Raw genomic sequence first — 19,100 nt, 5'->3', positions numbered from 1 at the left:
GGGGCCACACTCAGAGACTTCGACCTAAAGGTCTGATCCACAAGGCAGTGGGGCATCCTAAGGAGATACAGTCCCATGGTAGCCAGTGACGAACGATTGGTTCATACGTCATTTGTTCCTTCAGGATCCTAGAGCACATGTGTACCATTAGTTTAGAATCAGGATTTTCTAACTCCCCTAGGTACATGCTCCGTGTCCACCAGCCCGGTTAAAGCTCCGGACATTCACTTTTCATCCTCTCAGTTTTGTAAACAACACCCCCCTCCACGAGAAGGCAGTGAGTAGGACTTTCCTGGTGGTGGTTGTATGCACGTGGTCGTGCGAGAGCATTTGGAGAGGGAGAGTTGACTCTACCCACTCTCGGCTGTGCCAGAGCATTTGGGGGCTATAGATACTACGTAATTACACAAACCAACATGGGTGAAATGCATCAGTTAACTGACAAACCAATAATTGAAAGTCAATTAACGATTAAATACAAAAACCACTCTATGGACAGAAATATTTGTTTTTCATATACCTATCAAAGGATCGTTTATAACTATTGTTTAACTTTATAATAAAAGTTGTATGATTTCAAATTTCGAAAACAGCCATTGTAAAAGATAAGGCATAATTGAGAAGATTAAGTTTACATCTTTGTAAAAAAAATAAAGAAATTCACACAACGCTTACTCCATATTCAGTCGATCCAATGACCATAATTGCCAACCACCAAAACTGAAGCCGACAGCAAGACCTTGAAGTTGTGGAATATAACTTAAGGCTGACACGTAGACACCAGCTATAATTAATAATAATGATGAAACAGATTAGAATTTAGATGTTTTGCCTCCGTAAAGATTTGTAACCTAGTAAATGTGATATAGTAAAACTTTGTATCCATTTACAAGCATATGTGTACTCAGTAGATTTGAGTCACATACTTTTTGTAAGGATGATCAATACTAACCAAATCTTCAGAATGAAATGGGCAGCATCCCTACCCATGTATTCAGGTTTGTTAAGATACATTTTTGTAAGAAAGCTTTGATTTCATCTAACTGTTCAAACTAAACTAGGCAGAGGGAAATTCGAATCTGCAACAATGTTTGAAAGTTGAGTGTTCCGATGATTAATCCATAGATTCATTATGTCTACGAATATGTTAAACCGAACATGATCATATGAAACAATATGTAATAAGGAATTTACATACACAGACACATATAAACAAAAAAAACTTACCAGATGGGATTGAAGATAATGTTTTACCACTGACAGATTTATATGTAAAATCATTCCATCGCAGAACTGAGGCTGAGTGAAATATATCAAAGAATGATAGCATAAAAAGATTACTGAATATCACTTCAAATAATCAAATGATTAGCACAATAATGAAAATGAATTCACAAATGAGCAATGCCATCCAAGCTGTAAAACAGTTTGCACCCCAAATACCCTGGTACAGCCGAGAGTGGGTAGAGTCAGCTCTCCATCTCCAAGTGCTCTCACACAGCCACGTACATGCAACCACCACCAGGAAAGTCCTACTCACTGCCTTCTCGTGGAGGGGGGTGTTGTTTACAAAACTGAGAGAACGAAAAATGAATGTCCGGAGCTTTAACCGGGCTGGTGGACACGGAGCATGTACCTAGGGGAGTTAGAAAATCCTGATTCTAAACTAATGGTACACATGTGCTCTAGGATCCTGAAGGAACAAATGGTGTATGAACCAATTATTGGTCACCGGCTACCATGGGACTGTAACTCCTGACGTTGCTCCACTGCCTTGTGGATCAGACCTTTAGGTCGAAGGCGCCGGATGTGGCCTCCTAAGAAAACCACCTGCTTCGGTTTGGGCACCCGGGCAGTATCACAGCCCTCACACATTGAATAATTTATGTGGCGCATATCTATTTGGTGCCTATTTGTACCAATGTTTGTGTTTAAATAAAATAAATAACAACTACATTAAGTTGAATGGGGTTAAAATTGCGAACCGAAGATTGATTTGTACTAATTATTTCAATACCACCGATCCTTTACACAAAAATATAATGGGTAATACATTCATGTGTCTACAACAGTGATTTGTAGAAAAACAACAAAATTTTAGAGGCTTTATATTACCAAATGATCTGATTGCGTATAGTTCAGCTTAGTAATATGATGAATTGTCTATATTTTGAACCGCATTAGCATAGGACCTAGAAAAAATGTTTATCGTTCTAAAATGCTACACCTCACATTAGCATAGTGACAAAGGATATTAACAAGGTGGAGACCAGTGAAGAGGACTTAATGTCAACTGTAATCGATATCAAAATAATGAAGATATAGTTCCTACAGGCGGAAATACGATTCCAGAACAGTGTTCGGAAAGATATTTAAATTAAGATATAGAAAACTATTGTTTTAAGAAAATATAAGTACGATTGCGCCACCACAATCGAATTTACTCCAAGCCACGCAACCAAGAGAACCAAAGTATCAGTACGGAAACGAAGTTAACAAGATACTAAAGGAAAACTAATGACTGTTAAAACAGTTAAATACGTATCATATGACTAGAAAAAGCCTTGCATGACATGTATGGCAATTCGAAACAAACAAGATACGATTATGACGGAAATGTGGTTCAGTTACTCAAAGGTCCTCTCGCTTATCAACAATCGTAATACAAGTATAACTGTGCCCCCAAATGGCCTGGTACGGCCGAGAGTGAGGAGAGTCAGCTATCCCTCTCCAAATACTCTCACATGGCCACGTGTATATAGCATCTGACAGGGAAGTCCTACTCACTACCTTCTCGCACCAAGGGTGTTGTTTATGAAATTGAGAGAACGAAAAGCGAATGTCCGGCGCTTTAACCGGGTTGGTGGACATAGAGAGTTCACCTAGGGGAGTTGGAAAACCCTGATTTCAAACCAATGGTGGACATTGGCTTCAGTATCCTGAAGGAACAAATGGCGTATGGACCAATCATTGGTCACTGGCTACCATGGGACTGTAACTCCTAACGTTTCTCCACTGCCTTGTGGATCAGACCTTTAGGTCGAAGGCTCCGGGTGTGGCCATCTAAGAAAACCACCTGTTTCGATTTGGACACCCGGGCAGTATCACAGCCCTCACACATATCAAATGAGATATGTGTGGCGCATATGTATTCGGTGCCTCCTTGTACCAATATCTATGTGTTAAAATAAAATAAAATATAGAACCAGTTAACTCAAACAAAACAACCAAACAATATATAAAAAAGTCTCCCAACGAAATAAGTATTTGAAAGTAACCAATTTGTCAAAGTAGTTTATATACTGTTAAGTAGATTTTAAAACATTGTTTCAACCTTTAAAAAAGGATTACTTCAATTTACCGTCAAGATATACTAGTGAGTGTTCTATATTATCATTAGATGATTGAGATATTGGTTGTTTACAAGAAAAACAATTTAAACAATGTGATCTTTCAACTGCAATTGATGTCTCAGGTATATCATTTAATAAATCATCACGAGTATGTGTTAGACACATATCTGTAGAAGAAGAAAAAGAAAAGAGAGAAAACAAGTAATCAACCAGACATATATAGATAGATATTTACAAGTTAAAATCTCTGGTTACTAAATGATTATTCAACCACAAATCAGTGGAATATATTTCAGCTGTTAGTCAATGATAACTAACAAAGAGGTTGAAATAAATCTAAATGACTGTAAATATAGTCTACCAAATTTTAGAATGCATGAACTGTGCATGTTAAACTTGATTGTTAGTCAAACATTATTATTTGATTAAAAGGCGATTATAAACACAACATGGTGTTGTTGCTTTTTGTAGTAAAATCATAAATATATATTTCTTGTAGGTATAATGCTGATACTTTTAATACACAGATAAGTAGCTACAATAACTTCAACAAATAAATGCCCACGATCAAAAAGATAGGGAATACAAAGCATCATGCCAACTTTAATAAACCATATAATGAAAGCGAAGAGGACACTATCACGAAACAGTTTTACTTTAAAACTTACATCATCACCTGAGGTGATTATCAAGACTGAAGTGATTTAAGTGCACAGTCCATTTCATTTATTGTAGACGTCTCGACAACCATGGATTGCCTGATAAAACCTCGACATCAACTCAAAAACACCACCCGGATTTTACCAAATGGAGTTACTTATCAGGTATGCAAAATGTCCATCCGACAACCAGAAGGCAAATATTCTGATAAGTAACCCAATTTATAATACTCAATGGTTAAGAAACATCGTCCATGAAAGTATAAAGCAAGCGTACACCGCAGGAGTTTTTTGGTAAATGTGTTCCAAACATTGCTCGTGTACGATACTTCACGTGTCCTAACCATACCCCCCACATCGACGCACATTCTTATCTATTACTATTAATACTTACTACTACTACTAATCGGTGATTTGCCCTGATAGTTTTATTTCGCTGAGCTAATGGAGTATGGCAACTGGAACCAATGTACACTCCAGGAGTAATGTAGCATTAACCGGAACAATACACAGTAGCAATCCACAAAGTCATGAACTATTGCTCTAGACGATATTGGTAGCTGCAGATTAACTGGTTGGGCTAACGCACATTTGTATTAGTCAGTTAGTCATAAAAAATGGAGAATCTGGTTCATATGAACAACGGTTCAGGGTAAAAAGCCACATCAATACAGCAATGCCAGAATAGTGTAAGTAGTAGCAGTAACTGTGGTAGTAGAAAAGATTAGACACAAACAATATGATTCGAGAAAAAAGAATGACTTAAAAGCACCGCGTCGTTTCGTCCCAGTATGAGACTTCTCAGTAGTGCGCATCCACGATGCCGCACCAAGGATCCAAACCCAGGACCTTCAGTCGCGTGTGCGAACACTTAACCTTTAAACTACTGAGTTAGGATCCAATAGTGTACAAGTCTAAGGTCAATCATGTCTCTAAAACATAAACAAATATATACTCACCCAGTAAACCTACAAGTCCTTGCTGAAAACCGAGGGCGAAACAACCATCAAAAATTGATAAAACGGAGCTTAAAGTTTTGTTTGTTCCTTTGGAAATATCTTGATCCGTAATATCCATAGTAGAGTTCATTGAGCGCGATTCCGATGGCTTACATCCTATATCGATAAGAGGCAACCACTCCAGTGAGGTTAGTGCCCCATTTACTAAAATAGTTATGTTACATTTTGCTGTACTCAATGAACGAAAAAAACAGACAAGTGAACGATTCTGGTTGATATTTACAAGAACTGCGGCTAAAGACTGCCTTGCCGTAGTTGAAGTATTTACAAACATAACTTTACTAATATGCCAATTGTACAAATCATCAGGAGAGTCTGATACATTATCCAATAAATATTTTAAATCTAAAATAGGTATCCATGTAAATTGATGTGACCAATTTGGACTGTCACGAAAGCAGTCAAGTTTGTGTATATCGTATAGGCATACAGTTGCTGAAGATGAACTGAAGACGATTTGCGTTGTATTCCTCAACGATATATCGGTCTTGAATTTTGAGAAATTAACTGAACCCAAAGGCTCCAAATATGTCGGTTGCATGTTGATATATTTAGTTGGTTAGCTGCAAAGTAAATAGTAAGAAAAGCAATGACAATACTCTTTCTAAAAAAATAGAACTATATTTTAAGAGAATACGTTCATAAACTCATTAGGAAGATATTGACAACAAATGTTTGATATCAATCCTAAAAACGAGTATATTAGCAACATCGAGATTCATTACTGGTGTCGTTTGATTATGGAGATACCTGTTATATAGATGTACATGACTGATGGGATTATTTCAACTTAATCCGAACTCCTAACTAAACATAATCACCGGTTTTTATATGATAACTCCTCTTCAGTTCGTTTCATATTAATATTAAGGAAAGACAGCGAGAAATGCTGAGAAAAATCGATCAGTATTCCATAATCACTGGATGATGCTTATGATGGACATAATACTAAGAAATAATTCGCCATTATTCTAGCTGATATTCAATTACTCGTTTTCAGTAGTCTGAGTCGAGAATTACTTTATGGTTTCCAACTGCTGCCGAGGTTACTAGGTTGTTGTTATAATTTGATAACACCTAAACGGGAACCTTGAAGGCTAATACAGTTATTAAATGGATGGAATGAAATTTTAATCACGAAGTGGCAGTCTAGTATAAAACCCTTATCACCAGATCCAATCTGGGGTTAATCTATCTAGTATGCAAGGAAAACTTTATCGTGGCAAGTAGACATAAACCAGAATTAGAGATGTTCCCAAAACTGTAGTCTCTGATCAGCTATGATCTGACGGGTTTGTAATCTCTTTGTGAGTGTGTCAACTACTGAAAGAACACTTTAGATTACGTGACAACCTACTATGGACTGGTATCCGCAGCGACCAGATCAATGGCGTTCCGCATTACCACTTACTTTGATACAATATCACAAATATACCACACACGCATTTTTGTAGCATGACTTCATAAGTGATCCAAGTGAAGGAAGCGGTAAACATAATAATCTTATCGCTTCTACGATTTGATTAGACGAAACGATTCAAACAACTTGGGTAAGAATACAATATTTGACATTCATTTTCCACCTCGAAAAAGCTTAATGTCGTTTGCTCAACTACCTAGGGTCGATGCTTAGTTTTACGTACGGGTGCAGGTCCGATTATTCAGTAATTTTATTTTATCCGGGACCCCTATCGATCTTTATGAACCACCCACTAAAACTTCATAAATGATACCAAACATTAGTTACAAAACGTCCTAAAACCTGTTAGGGGTAAGAAGTAAGATATAAATTCGACTTGATTTGCTGTAGGAATAACAATTTAGTCAATAATCTTAAAAACAGGTTAGCCGGCGTACTACATTGTTTGTCGATTATTAAAAATCCAGAGTTTACAAATGTTTATCTGTGAGCGTTTTGAAGCGCCGAATTCGTGTTGACTCACGGGGCCTAAAATAATACAGGAGGACTTGATAGTGCAAAGGGTAACCAGACCAAAAATCACATTAGTTCATGACGATACTAGCGACCTGATTAGGACGTAACTTAAGTGGCCACTTACATCCGGATGTAGCATATGCTACGCTGATCTGCTTCTATAAACACCTATGGATAATTACGGTCAACTAAACTAAAAAATTAGTATTGAAATTGAATTATGACAGTAGAGGAGTGATAAATATAGTTACTCGATAACAACAACCGGCTACAAGTACTCAATATTCAAGGAGGACATCAGTCCGGTTTTTGAAACTCCACGAAGGTCAGTCCTATATCCAATATCGGATTCAGATTTGCGTAGTAAGGACAGAAGACCTATGACCTATGTTATTCTTTTTCTTGTATGCTTCTGTGAGTGTCTAGTCTTCTCTTGAATGAGTCGACTGGAGGCGCTGACATCACTGCTTCGCGTAACAGGTTCCATGAATTGATGACTCGGTGTGAAAACATGTATTCCACGGGTATTTTGTTCGTTCTTGGCTTGTCTTCTCGCCTGCTATGTCCTTTAAGTTGTCCTAATCTGGTAGGGAGAAAGAGAGATAGTAAGTATATTGTGTTCAAAATCATTTCTTAACATGTCATACATCCTTAAACTTCTTTTCACCCAAACAGCACGGTTACAGGAAGGGTCATTCTTGTATAACCAACCTACTGACTGCGATGGACAGATGGACAACCATCCTTGATCGCAAGGCAAAGATTGACGTCATATACCTTGACTTCTCAAAAGCTTTTGGTAGGGTCAACCATATATGTCTTATCAATAAGCTCAAACGATTAGGTATCAAACCGCCTTTAATTGACTGGCCAACTTTTTATCTAAAAAATCGACATTTGAAGATCAGGGTTAACTTCGATTCCTCTCAGGCTGTGGGATGTCCTAGTAGGGTCTTTCAGGGTTCAGTACTAGGACCTTTTCTTTGATTGATTTACATAAACGATCTTCCACAACAGGTATCGTCAGGCTTATCGCTTCTTACTGATGATGTGAAACTTTGGAGAGAGATAAGCAACCAAGAGGAAAAACTGGCACCTCAGGAGGATCTGACTGGACTTCAAACTTTGGCAGATGACAAAGGACTTATTTTTAACACTTCAAAGTGTAAAGTGGTCCGTCTGAGACATGTTGCAAACTACAGCTACAAATTAGGCAACTCCCGTCTAGAAGTATCCCAAGTTGTAAAAGATTTAGGAGTCCTGGTACTCTACGATTTAAAGTCTTAGGCTAACTGCCACAAAAATGCCTTTCGAGCAAACCTTGCCCCGGTAACATTGAAGCGCATTTTTGGCCAGTTTCACGGAAGAACTTTCCACATAATCTTCAACAGTTTTATTCGTCCTCACTTAGAGTACGGAAACATAGTATTTCCTCCCTCACTCCATAAGAATAAGGACATTCTGTAAAGTATCCAACGGAGAACCATGAAATCAGTTCGCAGAATCAGGTTCAAGTCTGATGAAGAGCGCCTCTAATCACTCAATTTTCCCGATTAGATTACAGGCATCCTAGAGGAGATCTCCTAATGATTTACAGCATCTTAAACACTTCTGGACATTCCCTTAAACACCTACGCGTATTGAATTTTTCTAACAAGCGGTTTATGTCCTCACCTTTATCACCTATGATTATTATATCATCAACATACCATTTATACAGACCCATCTTTCGAATTGAGTCTTCAACTAAATTTTCAACATATCCCATGAACACATCAGCCAGCAATGGTCCTAAAGGGCGACCCGCAGCTACACCATCTACTTGTCGGAAGTGCTCACCTTCAAAAGTGAATTTTACATTATCTGTACAGAATAATAATAAATCTTTAAGTGTTAACAGGAAATGGCAGTGGAAGGTTATTCAGAAAGATATAGTCACACAAAATATCAATAGATTTCCTGAGAGGTACATTTGTAAATAAAGTGTTCATATCAAAGGAGCTTATTGTCTTTGTCTCTATATTTATGTCCTTTAAGTACCTAATTAATTCAAATGAGTCAGTCAAGGAATACTTACAGTATTGATTTCTGATAGGGTTTAATACTTTTGTAGAACATTTTGCAAGGTTGTATGTAGGTGACTGACACATTGATAGAATTGGACGTAGGGGGGATTAGGCTTATGAAGTTTTGGTAATCCACATAAATCAGGATACGACGAACCCATAGGTTTTAACAAATTAAACTCATCCTCGTTGATAGCATTCATGTTTAACAATTTCACAAGATATGGTTTTGCTTTCTTTTCTAATTTACATAATCCATCAGAGTCAACATCAGCCATAAATTTGCTCTTATAACTGAGAATGGATTCCATTTTATTTTTGTAATCGGACTCATTCATAATGACAATACCAGATCATCTATCAGGGTTAAAAGATGAGGAGTTAATATGCTCCTCTGCTTTCGTCCAGAAGAAACAAACGGATGCGCCATATCCAATAGTTTGACCACAAACCAACTTTAATTCTCTAAGGACGAAGGGGCTAAAGTATTCAACTGATCATAGAGGTTTTCAAATCGGGCACTGATTGTCAATTCAGAGATTTGTGCTACAGGAACAGAAAAATATAAATCCAGAGAAAGTGCCTCCATCTTATGAACAGATAATACAATGGAGTACAAATTAGTGACATATTTATCAGGATTGATTGTGAAGGAAGTGAGATGATTATTCTTACTATAGCAATGTTTTTCCAGCTTTTTTCTTATCCTTTCTTTTGTTTTCAAAATGACAGTACTACAAAAATTGATGAATTTGATATGGCAAACTATAGACAATTCTGTTAATACAGGTAATGCTTGAGTATGAAGTTCAATTAAATTGGGCAACTTATCATGGTGTAGATCACCAACGTAGATGATCTATGTCGAAAATGATTTCAGGCCTACTCGAGTTAGACGTGAATGGTATGACAAACTAGCTAACATAGAAGTCACACCTCATGGTCAGCACCTTACGTGGACTACTCCCATTGACATACCAAGGTACTATAGATGCTTTGAAAACTGTACAACACAAAGGACGTTGTTACAGAAATATACTAGTTAAAGTAGATACAAGCGAAAGTAAGACCACTGCCGCATGGGCCAGTTCATGGCATTATTCTTTCCTAATTCTTATAGACACTTACTCGTAAATATTATTGGTATTCATCCCCATGAAAGTAGGAATAAGAGAAAAATAAAAATTATGCATAAGTTTATTGAATTATCATTAATACTGAAGTAGAAAAACAAGTTTACAAGTTGTTATTAAGAATTGTTAAATAATAATTGTTCACTTTTTTCTCAACTCCCGTCGCGAAACTTTCACCATACTTCTCAATGATGCGATGCTTATTGACTCTTTGGCTTTGTTGAATGCTTATGTACAATTCACTCCGTCTTGGTAATGCAGTTGTTGTGTTATTTTGAAAGTTATGCGTAATAAGTAACTTCCATCTGCTGCAATACCTAAAGAGTTGGTGAGCTATACAGTTTATATTTCATAATTAATAAAGCTTACCTGTAAGAGTTCGTCTTTTAACATATGCCAGTAGCAGATAGTGGCATGAATATTGGCACATAATAAATGTGCTGCAATTGCATTCACACGTATTTACATCCACCTCGTAATGCCGTCTTCAGTCAACCATAAACAATTAGTCACCGGTTTCATATTCAAGATAGACAAGACGCATTTTCTTAAGTTCATATAACACTTTTGATCTTGCGAATGGCGGAAGACGCGAATTACGTTGAAGGCGCACAGGATAATGTTTGCATGCCCGTGTGTGATACGGATAGCCGCGCTTTCTGATCGTGCGCAGTCCATAGCGAATGTTTCTGTCCGTGTTGTTGTTCCCATGATTTCCTTGAATTTGTCAAGAATCCAGGTTACATTTGCACGCATTTTCTTTTGCGTCCACGCAAATATTACAGTACGTCCTCGACCAAAATCATCCGTTTCAACCAACTGGAATAATGAATATCTACAAAGTAGGATACAGCGAAAAATATACACACTCCTTATTATTGGTATTATAAGTAGAGTCAATACACACAACTTCTGGATATGTATTGTACAACTGTATTTGGTCATAACTACTGAAACGTATGCTCGTTACATATCTATTTTCTAAATGTTCCCTCACTTCACCTTTTTGTCACAGCATATCCACTACCTGCTTCCGAGTACAACAACCTAAAAAGTACATTTATATACACTTACCAGTTGAGTTTAATTTTCATAGCTTTGACATCAGCAGCGGTAACCTGCTCACCAGTTCTCTCCTTAATACTTTCTATTACTTCATCTGCTTGATGGCACTGCAATATTACTGGCTTCAGGTTTTCTTTTTGTTCCGACAACAATCTTATTGTCCATGGATCACAAACCGTCCATGAACTACATGGATGATTGTGGAGCATTTTGTAGTATTTGATGACATATCCTTGCTCCTCCAGTCTTACACGGAACTTTGGTTGTCAATTACGGAATTTAGACCTTAAACGTCAGATATCAGTTAAAGATCTCACGATTTTTGATTCACTTTCAAACCTTCTGATTTCCGCTTATCACCAAATGTACAGTGAAACGTAACAAACAGGTATTTGAACCTGACATCCTTCAGCTGCTTGCTTTCCTTGTGGATGTAATGAGTATGGGCAGTCTGAGAAGGGATAAAATTATTCTTCCATACCTTTTGGAACTCTTTTAGCGTGCTATCAAAGTCATCCAAGCATGCGAAACGCTTGTTCAGAATCATACATTGAAAAGCCTCGCTAAGGTCGGCTGCAATGTTACTTGAGCATGAAGCACTACCAACAGAAACCATCAATCATAAAAAAGTTATCTCTTGAAACCATAATAACCCAAGGACGTACTACAAATTTACCGGTGACTTGAAATTTCGATCAGGTTTACTACGGCAGTTGGGATCACATATCAATTTACGAAGCAACAACAGAGCCAACGTGTACACTACAAAACAGAGAACGCTAAATTAATGCTTTTGACAGTTACTTCGCGCTTTTAATGCAGCGAAAAATGACTTAAATATGAAAAACCTCGATACTCATGCCATCCAAGAAACCCACGGCAACGCTTCAGGGGTATCGTTCACTGATGGAGGTTGCGAGCACTTGAAGGACAAACTGTCACAAAATGACTGGTGCGTCACACCGACAATTCGTGAAAATTTTCAGAAGCGGTCAAACCAAGACATTTTTAGATTTGAGTTGAGTTCAGACACACCATGTCTGATAACGTTCGTTCTTCAAGTAACGAAGACGATGCCATCGTGATGATGCATGATATAGGACGAATCTTCAATGATATTGTGTTATCTTGAAGATTTACAAGTTGGGACAATGTTGAGACAAAATACAAAAGCGTAAAGAAGGGGGAGTAGCTCTATTCATTAGGAATGCTATCCCATTTACCATTATCGATAGTGTATCCCATGAGAGTGGGACTTGTGAATTAGTTAGTTGCCGCTTGAAATGCAAGGGACAAGAGTTGCTGATTGGTTTGGTCTATCGCAGTCCAAGCTGTGAGGTATACGAAGTCTTGCTAAACAGTCTCAATACTTGGTCACAAAATGGTCGATGTCTAATCCTAGGGCACTTTAATGCACCTATGGTAGACTGGGAAAATCTGCGAACTGAATCGTCAGAAAATTCCTTCGAGCAGGAACTAGTTGATGCGGTTATCACATGTGCCCTAGTGCAACATATGAAAGAAGCGACTAGGTACGACCCGGACATTGAATCATCCTTACTAGATCTCATACTCACTCACTATGTGGATGACGTTGCGAACCTCCATTATATGCCACCCCTAGGCAAAAGCGATCACGCAGTTTTGATTTTCGGCTTCCATATAACTGTCAGTCACCAGCACGCGTCAGCCCAATCCAGACCTAACGTCTGGAAAACAAATATACCAGATATCATGAACTCAGCATCGTTAGAAGATTGGACGATAGACCCAGAGTCCTCAGTTGAAACGGCCTGGGACGCATTTCAAAATTCATACTTAAGAGTTACTACATCCCACATCCCTTAGACTGTACCAAGGGGGGCGAGAAACTCCCCACCATGGTTCAGTGGGAAGGTCCTCATCCTCCTCTGTAAGAGAAGAAAAATGTGGGATAGATTTAGGTTACTGGGGACTGATGAAACTAAATCCCAGTATAGAAAAGTCCGGAATACTTGTGCCTTGACCCTCCATAAGTCTAGAAAGTTGTACGAAGAAAAGATTGTTAAGGAATCCATAGAATGTCCTAAACGCTTGTATTCTTATATAAACCAAAGGACAAAAAGAAGAGGAAATATTCCTGCTCTATGGGGAGACAGTACTGCCGCGTCACCAGTGGAGGACGACTTTGGTAAGGCTCAAGTGTTCCCAAACTACTTTAGCAATATATACACCATAGAAGCACCCTTCCCATCAGCGCATACAGATCCCCTCACACATACACTGGATAGCGTGACCATTAAAGAACTCGATGTCTTCGGTCTACTAAATAAGCTTGACATAAGTAAATCCACGGGGCCCGATGAATTACATCCTAGGCTACTGAAGGAATCATCTAACTTCGTTGCGAACCCTTTAAGTATATGCTTTAACCTATCCGTAACGCAGGGTCGTTTACCAAAAGATTGGAAAAACGCCATAGTAAGTCCTGTCTTAAAAACAGGTACGAAACACAAACCTGAGAATTACCACCCCGCTAGCCTAACTAGTGTGGTTGTTAAAATCTTAGAAAAGATTATTCGGAAGGAGCTGTTTAAGTATCTCGATAAAAACCGGATACTTTCCGAGAAGCAGCACGGTTTCAGAATAGGTTACTCTTGTCTCACTGACTTATTGGTGGCTCATGAAAGCTGGTGCGCTCTTAAGGACCAAAAGTTGCCTGTAGACGTAGCCTTCATTGATTTAATAATAATAATAATTTATTCTCAAATAACAGTTTGTTACATGAGGCATGCCAGTTTACAGGCAAGATCAAATTGTTACAAATGATACAATATCCACTGTAGTAAGTTACATAACTGGGTTGATAATTTATAAGATATGAATGTAGATGGTTTTAATCAGTACCACAGTTGGCGCGCTTCATGAAAGTTGCGTTGAAAATGTGCAACTGATGGTCAAGGATAGGTCCATTGAAGGTGGGAGCTTCTAAATGTCGCAAACTTATGTCCCTTTGGAATGTCTAAGGCTTTGAGGATGGTGCAGGATGAAATCTTTCGTTCCATATCACAAGGGTTAAGACTTTGTGGCCAAATTTTGAGCTTTGTATGATCGGCCTTAGTAGATCAGCATCCATAAGTTTATTGAGTTATTTGTCTACTTGCAATAGATAAAAACGGGCATGAGTTTTAGGAAGAATAATGTACATTTAACCTGTAGAGAGATTTGGGAACTGAAAGTGAGGGTTTGGAGCATAAGGCCATGATTAATAAACAATGAATAATAGTAAAGGATAAGCTATATATTCTGTGATTTGGTTATATTCATATTAGTAACAGTCGAACTTGTTATAATCTTGTTCTTTCTAGATACTAGGCGGTCCGTAATAAAGTGCCTCATTGGTGGGCGGGAGTTCAAGGAAATGTTGAAACTCTTTAGAGTCTAGAAATAGGGTTTTTAGCTTTTTGAATCTGATAAGCATATCACAGTTACGGATAGGCATTGGCAGCCTGTTCCACAATAAACTATACCGTACTGTAAAAAACTTACAACGCATTTGTTTTTGGTGTTTTACGGTAAGTAGTGTATATGCGTTGTTTCTAAGTCTATAGGCTGGGTTGTGGGTGATAGTCGGGCAGGAGGTTAGAAAGGAGAGCCCATATATCGCTTTGTAGAGAAATATTAAATTGTTTTTTAGCCTACGGTGCCATAAAGGTTCTAAAGATAGATGCTTACATCTATCTGCGTAATCGAGATTTGAGTTACATCCTAGCAGTTGGCGTGTGAAACGTCTTTGAACATCTACTCTTATCTTGTCTGCGATATTCATATTAGAGAAGACAAAAGAGCAGTATTCAAGGGAGGGTCGTACACATATTTTGTGGAGAGTAAGCTTACCCTCTGTTGTGAAAAAGTTTTTCATTATAAAACCAATTAGCCGTTTAGATTTAGAAATAATAGAAGAGGCATGTTCTTCAAAGTTCAGGCTTCCTGAGTAATTAATTCCCAAATTGTGTACTGATTTGAGTGTTTGGACTCTACTTTCATTTAAGTGAAGTTGCGGCTTATAGGGATGTTTTCCAAAGTGCATGATGCCGCACTTGTTGAGGTTAAATGGTAATTGCCATTTTTCACTCCATATAGTTAAGTTATTGAGGTCCTTTTGGATCTGGGAAACACATTCGCTTAGTGTCTCAGGCTTATAGCTGTATACTATTTTGAGATCATCAGCATATAAGTATGGTTTCCCAAATTCTATGGTGTTACATATATCGTTTATATACATAAGAAACAAGAGTGGACCTAATACGCTTCCCTGGATGACTCCACTGGTGATTGGTCTAGGTGACGAGAGACAGTCGTTGTACTTTACCATCTGTTTACGTTCTGTTAAGGACGAAGCAAACCGTGAGTACAGTGGGTTGTTTATTCCGAAGGACTTTAGTTTGACGAGTAGCCTTTTGTGTGTGACCTTATCAAAGGCTTTCGTAAAGTCTAAAAATAAGACTGATACAAGGAGTCCGCCGTCTCGTTTCAGAGTTATATCATTCAAGTAGTCCACTAGGCGTGTATCGCATGATCTGGACCTAAGAAATCCATGCTGGGAGGTCGAGATGAGATTGTTAGTAAGTAGATGTTGAACTACAGCCGCCTCAACTACTTTTTCCATCACTCTGGATACCATTGAAGTTATGTTTATGAGCCGGTAATTTTCAACGTTTGCTTCAGGTCCTGTTTTAATTTTGGGAATGATATGTGTAGTTTTCCAGGCAGTAGGGTAACACGCTGAAGAGAGTGATATCGCGAATAGTTTGAGAAGCAAAACACACATATCATCATCTCCACGTTTTAGCATGCTAGATGGAATACCATCTGGTCCATCAGTGTAGTAGTGTTTCAATGTACTGATTGCCTTCGAGATATTTTGTACACTGAATTCTACATTAGTAATTTCACAGGGAGTTACTGGGATTGGTTCTGAATCATTAAATGGTTTTTCGTTAGTTAGTGAGAAACAAAAATGTTGACTAAATAATTCTGTGACAAGTTTGGGATCTTCGTATACTTGTTTGCCTTTAATGAATATACTCCCTCTCGATTTAGAGCGTTTAAGTTTATTTTGGAGTTGTATGGTGAGTACAGAGGAGTTATTATTAAGTTCAACTGCACGTTTTCCTGTGTGACTACTTTTTGTTTACTTATTGTTTCTGTTCGGACAGGTATTTCTGTCATCGTTATTAAACAGGAAGTCATTTAAGTTGTGGAATCGAGTACAACGTCTTTGAAGACGTCTTCTTGTACTGACCGGTATATAGAGATCTTTGGAGAACGTAGGTTTACAGTATTCTAAAGGTGCGATGTTGTTGATGTTGTGATAAAATATATTGGTTGATGTGTCGGTATTGTTTGAAGTAAAGAAAGTTCTCCAATCAGTGCTTCTTAGGTAATTGTGTAAGTTATTCCAATCAACCTTGCGATAGTTTCTACGAAGTGTTACGGTTTTACGTCTACCGGTTGTGGCTTTTATATGAAGGCTGCATATGACAATGTTATGATCATTACCTGGAAACTTTTTTCCAATGTACAAAGTATTGAGGATGAGGCCATTGGTAAAGACTAAGTTCAAGATGTTTTGATGTCTGGTAGGGCCATTGACATACTGAGTCCATTGTCCAAGCTCTAGACATTCAATAAATGATTCATTACGTCTCGGCGCTTTAACTGGGAGCCAAGAAATTTCGGGCATATTGAAGTCACCACAAATGAGCTTGCCTATGAATGAGAGGGATGATGCTAGTGTGAATACCTCCGATAATACTGCTATTTCATCTATTGATGCGTTAGGTTGACGATAAACACAGCCGAGCAGTAAGGTAACGGAAGTCGACGGCTTTAATACAATCCACACCGAATCCTTCAGTTTGTTTAGTTCAGGCATATCACATAGTAGTGAGTTTAGGCTAGAGTGAGCGTAAATAAGGCATCCTCCGTCTCGTCCATTCAATCTATCACTTCTATATAGAAAATAGTTATCAAGAGATATACTTCGGTCGGAAATATTACTGTTAGTCCATGCTTCAGATATCATAATAAGCGATGGTTGGTATATGGATACAAACAGGGCTGAATCCGTCTTTTTGTTGCAGATCGATCGAGCGTTGATAAGACATATATTAAGCAAGTGGCCTACTAAGTTAAAGTGGGTGAGGGTATCTCGGATAAAATCGTCGTAACCCTCGCGGGTGTGAGGTGAGTTTGAAGTGAGGGATTGGATGTTCTTCATTAGCTCGGTATTTTGATAGCTAGACTTAGTGGGAGATGTATCAAATGAGCTAGTGAAGTTGATTGGGGAGTTTACCCAGGAGGAAAGGGTGGGGGTACTCTCTGATGGAAACTGTGCGGAGGAAACGAATTTATGGTTTGCATGTGGTTTGAAATAACTTGGGCTATGTGCTTCAACAGAGGTGTCACTAGGGGTCTTATTCCAAAAAAATCTTGTACAGGCCTACTGTGAAGTGTATGGTTATTTACAAAATAGTCTTGATGGTTAGACTCGTAGCCCCTGTTATGGTTATTTACGTTAGCGTGAGAGGGGTCTGCTACGCGTAACTAGGAGGAGTTGCGACTGTTGTTATACATGGGAGCCGTTATTATGTGTTTTGGTGTGTATGGGGTGGACCATTGGACTCTTTAGTTTTTGAAATTTTAGATTTAGGCTTCGGTAGCACATACTGTCTAGTAGACTGTACTGACTTTTCAATGCACGTTGGTATAGTGTCTTGTATGTCAACCAGTATTACCGTTGGCATGCTGCACGTAGAGATAGAGGGGCTGCGACATGGAGAATCTGGTGACGATAGAGACATTTGTGTACAGTACACATATTTTCCAGTAGTTAAAGGTTCGACATTGTCAAGCTCTGAGTCGTCAGTCGTAGGGGTTACAGATTCGGACCTTTTATTTGGCTTAGAAGTTGGTGAAATTTCTCTTTTACTGGATTTATTGGACATGATATGAAAATAAGTGAGCACAGTGCTCGTTAGATTAAATATAATATCTGAGTATTAGTTGTTATTAAGTATTAACCTGGTTAATACTAGGATAAGAGGCTGTGAGTGTATAATAAATTGCAGATCTATTTACGACTTAAGTCCGCAATAGGTACAATACGAACTGGTAATTGTCCGTCGAATAAAAATAAGTTTTTTCCTTATTTTTCGGGGTAAGATGTACCCGATGTACAGAATAGGATGATAATCACTGTATAATACACCCTACAAAGAAGCAAGTCGAAGAATTCCTAAATTACGTGAAGAAATGTTACCACTTTCAAAGTTCGCGCAAAGCTTTTGACAAGGTTCCGCACAACCGGCTATTATATAATTTAGGAAATTTCGGGATTGGAGGCAATCTATTTATGTGTATAAAACACTTCCTAGTTTGGCCCCAATAAAGGGTACGAGTGAACTCAAAGTTATCTAGCCGGGGAACTGTGCTTAGTGGAGTTCCCCAGGGTACAGTTTTGAGGCCAGTGCTATTCCTCTTGTATGTAAATGACCTTTCTCGTCTTTTATCATCATTGCTATATGCTGACGATGTCAAGATATGGAGAACGATACGATGTAAGAGTGATAGCTTAGAACTTCAAAATGACCTGAAAAAGTTATCTGAATGGTCTCAAACCTGGCAGTTGCCGATAAATACTTCCAAGTGTTTTGTGATGCATATCGGTCATCAAGGTACAGATACATACACGATGAATAACACTGAGCTACCTGTCGTCCAGACATATAATGACATAGGAGTCATCGTTAGCCAAGACTTAAAGACTACTGCACACTGCCGTGCAATAGCCGCCAAAGGTTTTAGAACCTTACGGTCAATACGTAG

General features: G+C 38.3%; 1 protein-coding gene across 1 annotated transcript in view; it reads right to left on the bottom strand.

Moving 5' to 3' along the window:
* Window positions 1–7,299, bottom strand: part of AHCTF1_1 (Protein ELYS) — a 63,890-nt gene extending 56,591 nt beyond the window's left edge. The window contains exons 1-5 of the mRNA XM_051210835.1: window positions 7,219–7,299; window positions 4,972–5,594; window positions 3,362–3,520; window positions 1,228–1,299; window positions 676–784 (exon numbers count right to left, since the gene is read on the bottom strand). Of these exons, the coding sequence (XP_051072911.1) occupies window positions 676–784; window positions 1,228–1,299; window positions 3,362–3,520; window positions 4,972–5,572 (941 nt within the window). The 5' untranslated portion in view covers window positions 5,573–5,594; window positions 7,219–7,299. The remainder of the gene's footprint in view (window positions 1–675; window positions 785–1,227; window positions 1,300–3,361; window positions 3,521–4,971; window positions 5,595–7,218) is intronic.
* Between the last annotated feature and the right edge of the window lie 11,801 nt (window positions 7,300–19,100).

The sequence above is a fragment of the Schistosoma haematobium genome, chromosome 1 (assembly GCF_000699445.3).
Source record: "Schistosoma haematobium chromosome 1, whole genome shotgun sequence".
NCBI lineage: Eukaryota > Metazoa > Platyhelminthes > Trematoda > Strigeidida > Schistosomatidae > Schistosoma > Schistosoma haematobium.
Note: the sequence above shows the minus strand (reverse complement) of the source record. Positions and strands in the feature narration are given on the sequence as shown.